This window comes from Propithecus coquereli, unplaced genomic scaffold (genome assembly GCF_000956105.1).
Source record: "Propithecus coquereli isolate 6110/MARCELLA unplaced genomic scaffold, Pcoq_1.0 Scaffold111, whole genome shotgun sequence".
Taxonomy (NCBI): domain Eukaryota; kingdom Metazoa; phylum Chordata; class Mammalia; order Primates; family Indriidae; genus Propithecus; species Propithecus coquereli.
Genome location: NW_012135081.1, coordinates 8,153,126 through 8,164,039, shown reverse-complemented (window position 1 = coordinate 8,164,039; position 10,914 = coordinate 8,153,126). Strand labels below are relative to the sequence as shown.

The 10,914-nt window shown below is 46.5% G+C and overlaps 2 protein-coding genes across 2 annotated transcripts in view; both read right to left on the bottom strand.

The window, feature by feature from the left end:
- The window catches only part of TSFM (Ts translation elongation factor, mitochondrial), a 21,024-nt gene extending 10,594 nt beyond the window's left edge, over positions 1 to 10,430 (bottom strand). The window contains exons 1-3 of the mRNA XM_012652294.1: positions 10,404 to 10,430; positions 1,641 to 1,750; positions 1,213 to 1,386 (exon numbers count right to left, since the gene is read on the bottom strand). Coding sequence (XP_012507748.1) covers positions 1,213 to 1,386; positions 1,641 to 1,697 — 231 coding nt within the window. The 5' untranslated portion in view covers positions 1,698 to 1,750; positions 10,404 to 10,430. The remainder of the gene's footprint in view (positions 1 to 1,212; positions 1,387 to 1,640; positions 1,751 to 10,403) is intronic.
- On the bottom strand, positions 3,551 to 10,864 carry METTL21B (methyltransferase like 21B). The gene is made up of 3 exons (XM_012652326.1): positions 10,629 to 10,864; positions 10,404 to 10,515; positions 3,551 to 4,354 (listed from the first exon to the last, which is right to left on the bottom strand). Exons 1-3 carry the CDS (start codon positions 10,803 to 10,805, stop codon positions 3,963 to 3,965), a joined length of 681 nt encoding a protein of 226 aa, XP_012507780.1. The 5' UTR covers positions 10,806 to 10,864; the 3' UTR covers positions 3,551 to 3,962.
- Between the last annotated feature and the right edge of the window lie 50 nt (positions 10,865 to 10,914).

The window sequence follows — 10,914 nt, the reverse complement described above, 5'->3', positions numbered from 1 at the left end:
GCCTGTAGTCCCAGCTACTCGGGAGGCTGAGGCAGGAGGATCGCTTGAGCCCAGGAGTTTGAGGTTGCTGTCAGCTAGGATGATGCCACGGCACTCTAGCCCGGGCAACACAGTGAGGCTCTGTCTCAAAAAAAAAAACAACCTTTTTGTAGGGAGGGAATCTCACTACGTTGCCCAGGCTGGTCTTGAACTCCCAGCCTCAAGTGATCATCCTGCCTCCCAAAGTGCCAGGGTTACAAGCACGAGCCATTGTACCTGGCCTATTTGTGTTTTCAGCTAAAAGTTATCACAAAAGAGTCCAAAAAAAATCAAAAGATTTAACAAGTTTATAAAATAAAAAAGTTGTAGTAAGCTAAGATTTATCGTTGAAGAAAAAAAATTTTTATATAAATTTAGTGTAGCCTAAGTGTACGGTATTTATAAAGTCTACAAAAATGTACAATAATGTCTTAGGTAGGCCTTCACATTCACTTACCACTCACTCACTGACTTACCCAGAGCAGCTTCTAGTCCTGGAGGCTCCATTCATGGTAAGTGCCCTATACAGGTGTACCAATTATCTTTTATATTGTATTTTTACTGTACCTTTTCTATGTTTAGATACACAAAGACTTACCATTGTGTTATAATTGCCTACAGTATTCAGTACAGTAACATGTTACACAGGTGTGTAGTCTAGGAGCAACAGGCTATACTGTGCAGCCTAGGTGTGTAGTAGGCCATACCATCTAGGTTTGTGTAAGTGCGCTCTAGGAGGTTCGCAGAACAAAATTGCCTAATGACCCCTTTCTCAGAACATACCCTATGGTTAAGCGACACATGGCTATACAGTCAAGAACAAAACAACTCTGAGAGATTACTTAAGATGTCCGAGCTCACAGGGTTAGTGTGAGGGCACCACCATTTGAGTCCTGGTTGGTCTGATTCCAAAACTCACACAAACCCTTTCAGCTCCAGGTAGCAGGAAACAACATTTACAGTCTTGCATGGAATAGTGTTTGTTAATCTTGGGATCCCGACTTAACTGCTTCCAAATAAAACAAAGGCAAAGGCTGAGGCTGTCATTTAAGCCAAAATTCCATCTAGGGCTCTGCCATTATGGGGCACTGGCAGGGGGTCTGACTTCTATGCTCCTCAGCAGACTGCCCCAAAAGTCTGAGGTCGAGCCCTAGCATCCCGCCCTGCACTCCCCAACCCCCGCCATGCACGCACCTGTTTGAGATCCCCGCCACAAGTCTCTAGAGCTTTCTTGCAATTTACAAAGGAGTAGCCTGTTTTCCGCCGCAACTTCATGAGAAGTTCCTTGCTGGAGGCCGAGGAAGGCAGCGAGGTCCCAGCGTGAAATGTGTGCCGTAGCTGAGGCGACTGAAGCAAAAGGGACCCCGCCTGGAGGGGTTAAGAAAAAAAGGATGAGAAGTAGGAAGCAGCGGACTCTGGGGCGCGGTGGGCATGTCTGCAGTGAAGTGACCTAAGGGCTCGGGAAATGTGGAAAACGCAGCTCAGGGGGGCTGGACTGCGAGAGACAAAGCCGTCGGGGGAAGAGTGGGATGGAGTCGCTCGGGATCGGGGGAAGGGTATGCTCTAGGAACACAGGAGAGCTGCAAGAAAGGCAGGTCGATAACGGGGCCAGGACACCTCACCGGGCAACTCCTGGTCCGCGAGACCAGGCAGAGGCTCAATGACCGCAGCAGCGACATCTTTCTGGTCGCAGTACACTTCCGCCGGCTGGCACACCCGTGAAACGACAGACCTACGGCGGGGCGAAAGGACCAGAACTCTCCACCTGAACACACCAAACGAGGATAGCGCCACCTGCTGGTCAGAGGGACACAGTTGCTTCCTCTACTTGGTTTATTGAGACTATGCATTTCACATGGGAATTACCCCTCGCAGGTAAATAACGGAACGCAAGAAATAAAGTTGTCAAAAAACAATACAAGACATGTGGGTTACATTTTATGTTTCTTTATTTTCAATGCGCTTTTATATTTATTATCCATTTATGACTCATGACAAACTTGTGAGGTAGGTGGGTGGGTTCAGGAATTTGTCCAATATCAAATTGGACAGGAAAGTAGGGGTGGAATCCTTTCAACAAACCGAATAAATATTTGTTGAGTGAGAAAAATATTTTTTGAACACCTACTGTGTGCCAGGAACTGTGGGGATTAGAGATGAGTAAACCACAGCCCTATCCTCCAAAGTAATCTAATGGTGAGAAAATGAGGGTTATGTCCATGCAAGACAAAGTAAGTTCCCCTAAAATGAAAAAACAGTGAAAAAGTCTCAGGGAGATGGCTAGAGTGAAGTGGCATCACATTATAGCTCACTGTAGCCTCAAACTCCTGGGCTGGGCCAAAGTTATCTTCCTATCTCAGCTCCCAAGTACTTGGGACTACAAGTGCCTGCCACCATGCCTGGCCAAACAGCTTTTAAAAGCTCGTGTTGTATGACCTCAAGGTTGTTTACCTGGTCATTTCATGGTAATTATAAACTCTGATGGGCAGCTTTAGATTTCTTGACTAAAAACCTAAATAAACTGATTGAGTTATAGACATTCTTTCAAAGGAGTTCTCAGTGGAAAGATTGTGAACTATTCTGTCTGGTGCTTAGTGAAAATATTTTGAATTAATGTATTTATCAGTTATTGCCATTTCTTTATTCAAAAGTTTTTTGTCAAATAAATAGCAATTTTTCAATCTTAAAAAAAAAAGTCTCAGGGAGAAAAACTTACATCTAAGCAAGAGGCTCAGGAAAAGCTTTTTTCGGGAAAGAGGCAAAGAATAATGAAGATTTTGACAGGTAGAAGTAGCCCTTCCAAGCAGGGAATCATCATAAAGAATGGAGGAAGAAGTCAGGAAATTTTAGTGTGGATTTAGAGAACAGAGAATAGACTTTTTATAATTTGGCCAGAGGTCCAATTCATGTAGGAAAGGAGTAGGAAATGAAGTAGAAAGACAACTTGAGATCACATGGGATAGACTAAGTACCAAGCAGAGAAGCTTGTTTTTCTTCCATAGGCAGTAAAAGCTATTCAGAGCTGATTTCGGAAGCTCACAAGAGTTTGCAGAATAGCTTGAAGCAGAGAGAATGGCCGCAGAGAGTCCAGAGGAAGTGACTATGTGGCTATGCAGTGAGTAAAGAGAGCCCCGACCAGAGAAGCCACAGTGGGAAGAGAAAAGAGGTGAAGGCAAAACACATTAGGATGGAAGGACTGATAAAGCTTGGAAGTCTAAAGAAAAATCAAAGGTGAAAAGAACCTAGTACTCAGGCCAATGTTCTTCTGCACAAAATGATGTTCTGTAATCAGGGCTCCAACTCCAAGAAGGATGAAGAAGCTACAGTCCAAAGGGAAGATCTGCTGCCTATCCCCAGTTGCAGGGGTGGGAGGACTTCACCCAGTTAGAACCATGGTCCTGGCAGACCAGACTGTATTTCTGAAAGCAAGAAACAGGTAGTCTGAAGCTTCTTCCTCCTCAGTCCCTGGCAAAAACTGAGTTCTTTGGATGCAGAAGAGATTTTTAATGCTTATTTGTTGTCCTTTAGAAACATTCCACAGAATTTGGTTTTTTAAAAAGTCCATTCTGTATAAACAGACAGCACCAGGACTACAAGTGATCAGTGACAGTCTCTCTCCGCAGCCACTGCTCTCACAACCCACTCACTTCCCTTACCCCTAAAAATCCTGTATACTCTCCCATCTTCCTCCTCTGAGAACAGGAGCTGGGAACCTCCTTGGTGCTCTAACTCCAGTGCTGCCAGGGCTCTAGGATTCCTAGTAAGCGGGCATCTCCCTGTACCAGCCCAAGAGTATCTGGGGGAACAAAGAGGGAAAGAGGAAAAAGAGAGACCAGGGAAATCCATCCTTTCTGGTCTTTGTGTTTGTGGCTCTGTGGAATGGCTTTGAAGATGGGCACTTCCTTCATTAGGGCAAAAGGTTGAGAAGAACAGAAGGGGTGATGTCAAGCAGGTCTTGGTTCCCTGTGCCTGGCCCTATAAATGTTGACATTCTCATCCTCATATCGCTGGACCAGCTCCAGTTGGAAACGCTGGGGCAGGAAATGCTGAAAGAAGCTCTCTGTCCCATGCTCCTCTCTCATCGTGGAGGCCAGATAGATGGTGCCATGGGGCCCGCACAGATGTTGGAGGGTCCCCAGCAGCAGTGGGAAGGTGGGTTCCAGGTACACGATATCAGCCCCCAGCACCAGGTCATAGTCTCCAGGGAAGACATGCTGGTCAATCCCCCAGGACAAGGCCCGGACCTGGGCCTGGCCTCCAGCTGGCACATTGGCCTGGACGTTGCCCTGGATCTGTTCTAGGGCCAGAGGCAGGTCAGTGATGGTAACATCCCCCCCTGAGAGAGAGGAAGGAGGAGAAATGGAAGTCAGAGGGACCTTCTCTACCTGGAAGGTCCAGGAACCTCAGGGCATAAAGGACAATGTCTTGACAGCCAAAGCCCACACTGGTTTTTAGTTGTCCTAATTATCCTTTCACTCACTGCCATTCTCATTACTCTACATTCTACAACATCAACATTCTCTCTGAGCTAATCTTCAATCTCTGCCCCACACACAACAATCAGATGTCAGCAGAAGCCTGAGCAGGCCTCAGCTGTAGATGGGCTATGCACCCACCCCCACTGACACAAGCCCTCTGTAGGGGTCTGGAAAGCTTCCCAGAAGGCGTGACCTCAGCTGAGCTCTAAAGGACAAGTAGGAGTTAGTCAGGTGAAGCCTTTCCAAGAAAAGAACAGTGAGTACAAAGGCCTGGCAGTGAGAAAGCATGGCATATTCAATGAGGCTGGATCTTACAGGTTCTGGAAGGGGGAGAAAAGTGTCAAGATATGAGATGAGAGGAAAGTGATTATGACATGCTAAGGAGTCTCAGGTTTGATCTTGAGGGCAGTAAGTTTTAAGGGCAGAAGCAGGTGTAAAGATGATCAGATTAGCAACTCAGAAAGCTTTATTCATGCAATAAATATATATACTGAACACCTACTAAGTGCTGGGTATATAGTAGTGAGGAAGACAAAACCACAGCCTTCCTTGCATTTCATTCTAGAGGCAGAGGCACATTAGGTACTGCAAAAGTAATCATTTAATCACCGTCGTGATGACTATTACAGAAAGAGAAGCAGCAAGTACTAAGAATTCATTCATTCATTAATATTTATTATGTGCCTATATGTCAGGTGCTGAGAACACAGCAGTGAACCAAGCAGACAAGATTCCCCCTGACATGGAGCTTACAGTCCAGTGGTAAGAAACACAACAAACTAAATAAAATAAAACAAAATACACTATATGTCAGACAGTAATAAGTGCTATAGTGAAGTACCAAGCCAGAAAGGAGGATAAGAATTGCTTGAAGGATGGGGCAGGGAATGTAATTTTAAATTGGATGGTTAAGAAAAGCTTCCGTGAGCTGACTGCATCTGGGCAAAGACCTGGAGGAAGCAATAGAACAAACCACAGGGATCGCTCAGGCTAAAGTCTACCACACAACAGACCAGCAAGTGCAAGACTCTGAGGGAGGAGTGTGTTTGGCAGGTCTGAAGAATAGCAGGAGGGCCAGTGGCTGGAGCGGAGTGAGTGAAGGGGATAACAGTAGGGATCAGAGCATAATTGGGACCTTGTAAGAAGACTGTGAGAAATCTGGCTTTTAGTCTGAGTGATATGGGAAGCTGCGGGAGAATTTTAAAGGGAAGAATGGCATACACTGACTTATGCTTTAAGACGAGCACTCGGGCTGCTGTGGGAAAGACTGCAGAAGGGCAAGGTCAGATGCAAGGAGACCAGTGAGGAGGTGGCTGCAAGGACCCAGGTGAGAGACGAGGTTTGAACCAGGGAATTAGCAATGGCTAAGAAGTAATCGGATCCTGAATATATTTCTGAACAACAATATTTGCCAACAGATTGGATATGAAATACTGGAAAGAAAGAGCAGCTCAGGATGGTTCCCAGCTAGAAGACCAAATTACCATTCATTTAGATAAGGAAGGCTGCAGAAGGGGCAGGTTTGGGCAGGAAGATCACACATCCATTTCTGGACATGTTAAGTTTGAGATATCCATCAGACAACCACATGAAGATACTGAGGAGGCAGCAGGTAATGTAAACAAGTCTGGAGATAGAAATGGGGACAGTCATAGAGTCATCATTATAAAAAGGACATTTAAAGCCATGAGGTGATAGGATTGCTTAGGAGTGTGCGTACACAGAAAAAGGAAGGGTCAAAAGACTGCCCCTGAGCCTGGAGGCACTCAAATTTTCAGTTGTGAAGATGAAAAAGACCCGACAAAAGAGCATGGAAAGGAGTGCCAGTGAAGTAAGCAGAAACCAGAAGTGTGGTACCCTGGAAACCAAAGGAAGTGTTCCAAGGAGGAGGTAGTATCAGTGTCAAATGCAGAGTCAGCAAAGGTGGGCTGATAACTGGCTCCTGGGTTTAACAAGATGGAGTCAGAAATGAAGCTCACAACCTGAACTAGAGAAACTGGTGTGAACGGGGCACGCTGGACTGAAAATCTGATTGGCATGGATTGAGGAAAAAATAAAAAGAGAAGAACTAGAGACAGTATTAACTCTTGAATTTTGTTTTAATGTGGAACAGAGAAATGGGGTGATAGCTGGAAGATGTAGGATCAAGGGTTTTTTCTGAGAAAGGATAATACATTTATATGCATATTTATATTCCACATATATGTAGAATGATCCAGAGAGAAGGAAAAACTGATAACGCAGGAGAGATGGGTGTGGGGGTAGGGATTGCTGGAAAATGTCTTTGAATAGGTGGGAAGGTTTGGGGTCTTGGGACAAGTGTAGGGCTTCCCCTTAGCTAGCAGTGCATTCATCCACGGTAACAGGTGAGAAGGAGGTGCACACAGACACAGACGTGTTTAGGTGAGTAGATGTTGTGATAGGAACACAACACTGTGAACATTTTATGAGAAAACAGAAGCAATCAGAAGAGATAGGAAACAAAGTCACCAGCTGAGGGTGAAGATAGCACTTGGAAGTTTAAAGAACAAGAAGGTAAGATGTTTAGGAGAATGGAAGCATAAGTGGACAAGGGAAGTGTAATAGGCTAGCTGGGTGGCACTTAGGACCTACCTGAGGTCAGTGATAACAAATTTAAGATGACACCAATTCGCACAGTTGTGTATCCACTAGGAGGGGCAGAGGGCCTAAGCTAGCCTGAGGGTGGGAGTGTCAACGAGGCCTTCCCTTCACAGTGATGTTTGAGCTGAGCAATGAAGGATGCATATGCATTAACTAGGTGGTAAACGGGTTTCAGACAGAAAGTACAGCCTGTGTGAAGACCCCAAGGAAGGGAACATCAAGTAGGTTTGAGGGCTGGGCACAGTGGCTCACGCCTGTAATCTCAAGCACCATGGGAAGCTGAGATGGGAAGATTGTTTGAACCTAGGAGTTCAAGGATGCAGTGAGCTATGATTGCATCACTGCACACCAGCCTGGACGATGAAGCTAGTCCCTATCTCTCTTAAAAAAAAAAAAAAAGTAGATTTGAGGAACTGACCAAAGGACAATAGGCAGCCCAAGGAAGATAGCAGGGGAGGAGGCACAGAAAGAGGCTGGAGAGGGAAGCAGGACCTTGGAGACCATGCCAAGGGTATTGGTTCTATCCTGAAAGCAATGAGAAGCCACTGAAAGATTTGGGTGGGGATGCATGATTACAATTGCATTTTGAAAAGATCACTCCGACTGCTGGGTGGTCAGGGCAGAGGTCTAGGCAGGGACAAGGAGTCAAAGCAAGAAGACTATTTTGACTAAATAGCAGTCCAGGCAAGTAGTGGTGGCTTGGACTGGGGAGCTATCAGTGGAAAGGGAAAAACATTAGAAGATTCAAGAGATTTTGGGCCAGGTGCGGTGGCTCACGCCTGTAATCCTAGCACTCTGGGAGGCCAAGGTGGGAGGATCACTCGAGGTCAGGAGTTCAAGACCAGCCTGAGCAAGAGCAAGACCCCATCTCCACTAAAAATAGAAAGAAATTCGCTGGACAACTAAAAATATATAGAAAAAATTAGCTGGGCATGGTGGCACATGCCTGTAGTCCTAGCTACTTGGGAGGCTGAGGCAGAAGGATCGCTTGAACTCAGGAGTTTGAAGTTGCTGTGAGCTAGGCTGACTCCACGGCACTCTAGCCTGGGCAACAGAGTGAGAGTCTGTCTCAAAAAAAAAAAAAAAACACGAAGACTCAAGAGATTTTTGGAGGTAAAATCAATAGGATTTAGGAATGAGAAACTGGGACATGTCAAAGGTGGTATGTAGGTTTCCCACTGGGTGGATGGTGGTTTGATTCACTGCGAAGGGAAGCCTTGGGGAGAAATGGGTTTGGAGTCGGGGGAGATCACAAGATCTAGTTTGGGCATGCCGAACATCCCTATGAAAAAGCTTGAAGGCTCTTGTGAAAACCCAGGCAAGAGATGGCAGTGGCCTGAACTAGAGATGGTGGAAAGAGGAGAAGACAACTGGGGAAGTATTAAGAATGTATAACCCCTAGGACTGTTGATAGCTGGGATATGACGGGAGAAGGCAGGGACAAGATGAGATGCAGATTTCTGACCTGGCAGCAGAATAGGGGGTAAAGGAAGAGAAGCCAGTCTAGGAGCAAGTGAAGGTAGGTGTTCCCTTCCATATTACATGCCTTTTCTCCCTTTTTTAACATAACTGCCTTTCTCTCATCCACCCATCCTTCATGGAAAAACTGCTGTTGACACTCTTTTCCTTGTTTCTGAGCCTGCTGAGTTCACACTGTTCACCTCCTTCTCACCTGACAGAGCTTCCCCTTGAGGGAGTCCATGTGGACATGGACAGAGCATGCCCAAAGGCTCTACACATGCCTCATCACAGTTCTTGTACTATAACATCTTCCCCTATCTCATCCACTCGACCATAAGCTCCTTGGGCAGAGGAAACCTGTCTTATTCATTGTTGAATCCCAATACTAGCATGATTCTTGGCACATAGGGGACCTGGAATACAAGTTGGCTGAATGAATAGAAGAATGAATGCCTGCCTCTGGGAAGACTTCCCTTAATATGACCTAATTCTTTCCCTTTGAACAAGGACATGTTAATTTGCATTCCTAGGGAGACCACTACATAAGAGTTTTTAAATGAGTGCTTTCCATGTGGGGTTTTATCTTCCCATTAGATTATAAGGTAAGGAACTGTTTCCTTTGTAGTTTTTGGTTCTTAACAAAACTGAAGCAAAATTTTCCTTACCTTTTCCTTTCCCAAGTCTGCAGTGTCTAATTCCTACCCCCACTTCCCATGAAACACAGCCTAACCTTCAGAAACTCATAAGCTTGTTTCTACTAGCAATAAAAACCTAAAGCATCTAAAATATATTCGTAATAAGGTTACAAAGCACTCATGGGATTTGTTTGTTTCTTTCTTTGTTTATTTATTATTTTTAGAGACAAGGTCTCACTCTGTCCCCCAGGTTGGAGTACAATGGTATGATTATAGCTCACTGAAACCTCCAACTCCCAGGCTCAAGTGATCCTCCCATCTCAGCCTCTAGAGTAGCCAAGAATACAGGCACATGCCACCACACCCCACTAAATTTTTTATTTTTTGTAGACATGGAGTCTGTCTGTGTTGCCCAGGCTGGTCTCAAACTCCTAGCCTCAAGTGATCGTCCCACCTTGGCCTCCCAGAGTGCTGGGATTACAAGCATGAGCCACCGCACCTGGCCACTCATGAGGTTTAATATTCGCAGGTCGGCTGGCCCTGGGGGCTCTCATGCCTGTAATCCCAGCACTCTGGGAGGCCAAGGTAGGAGGATTGCTTAAAGCTCAGGAGTTCAAGACCAGCCTGAGCAAGAGCAAGATCCTGTCTCTACTAAAAATAGAAAAAAAAAAATAGCTGGGCAACTAAAAATAGAAAAAATTAGCCAGGCGTGCCTGTAGTCCCAGCTACTCAGGAGGCTGAGGCAGGAGAATTGCTTGAGCCCAGGAGTTTGAGGTTGCTGTGAGGTACGATAATGCCAGGGCACTCTAGTCCAGGCAACGGAGCGAGACTCTGTCTCAAAAAAAAAAAAATACTCGCAGGTCTCTCCCCCTACAGGGTACCCCTATATATGAGTTTTGACAGAAGATCATGTCCAAAGCAAAGGAGATATACGTGACAGCATTCTCCATGAAATCACAAAAAAAGCAAAAAGGCAGAAACAACTTCTACAAGACCTGCCTAATTTTTATTTCCTACCCTCAAATCAACCACCCAAGTGGGTGCGGGGGAGGGGGAGGAGGAATTTGTTAAAAGGAAGGGACTGCACTGGGCCTAAAGCACTCCCCTCTCTCAAGAATTCACGAAGTGACAGTTTCTCCTCCTCCCTACCCGCCCCCACTCTCTCCCGCCGCAAAGCCAGCTCACGCACCCTGCAGCGCTGCCAAGATGCCCACGATGCCCGTCCCCGCGCCCAGTTCGATCACCTTCTTGCCTCGGAAATCCATATTTTGACTCTCGAAATAACTGCACAGGCTCAGAGCCTATGGGAGAAAAGAGAGAAAAAGACCGTCCCGGTGAGGGCTCCATCTGGAAGAGGCGGAGTCGGGGGCTGGACCTCCCAAGGGACCCTCACCCGGAGCTGCCCACTCCTCACCGCGTCCCACACACCCGCCGCCACCCCGAGGTGAGACCCAAAGTTCTGCGTGATGCTCAGCACATGCCCACAGAAGGAGAACTGGCTCTTTTCGGAGTAAGAGTCCGCGAAGAGCCCGATCTCCCGTGGGAACACCGACTCCGGCTCTGATTCAGGATCTGGGCCGAGGTCAGCCATTCCACTGAGAGAGCGCCGGAGCACCGCGGCCCGCGCAGGGATCGCTGGTATGTAGCGGGGGAGAGGCCGAGGGTCGCGGACCGTCTCGGCTTCCCAGTGGCACGAGCCC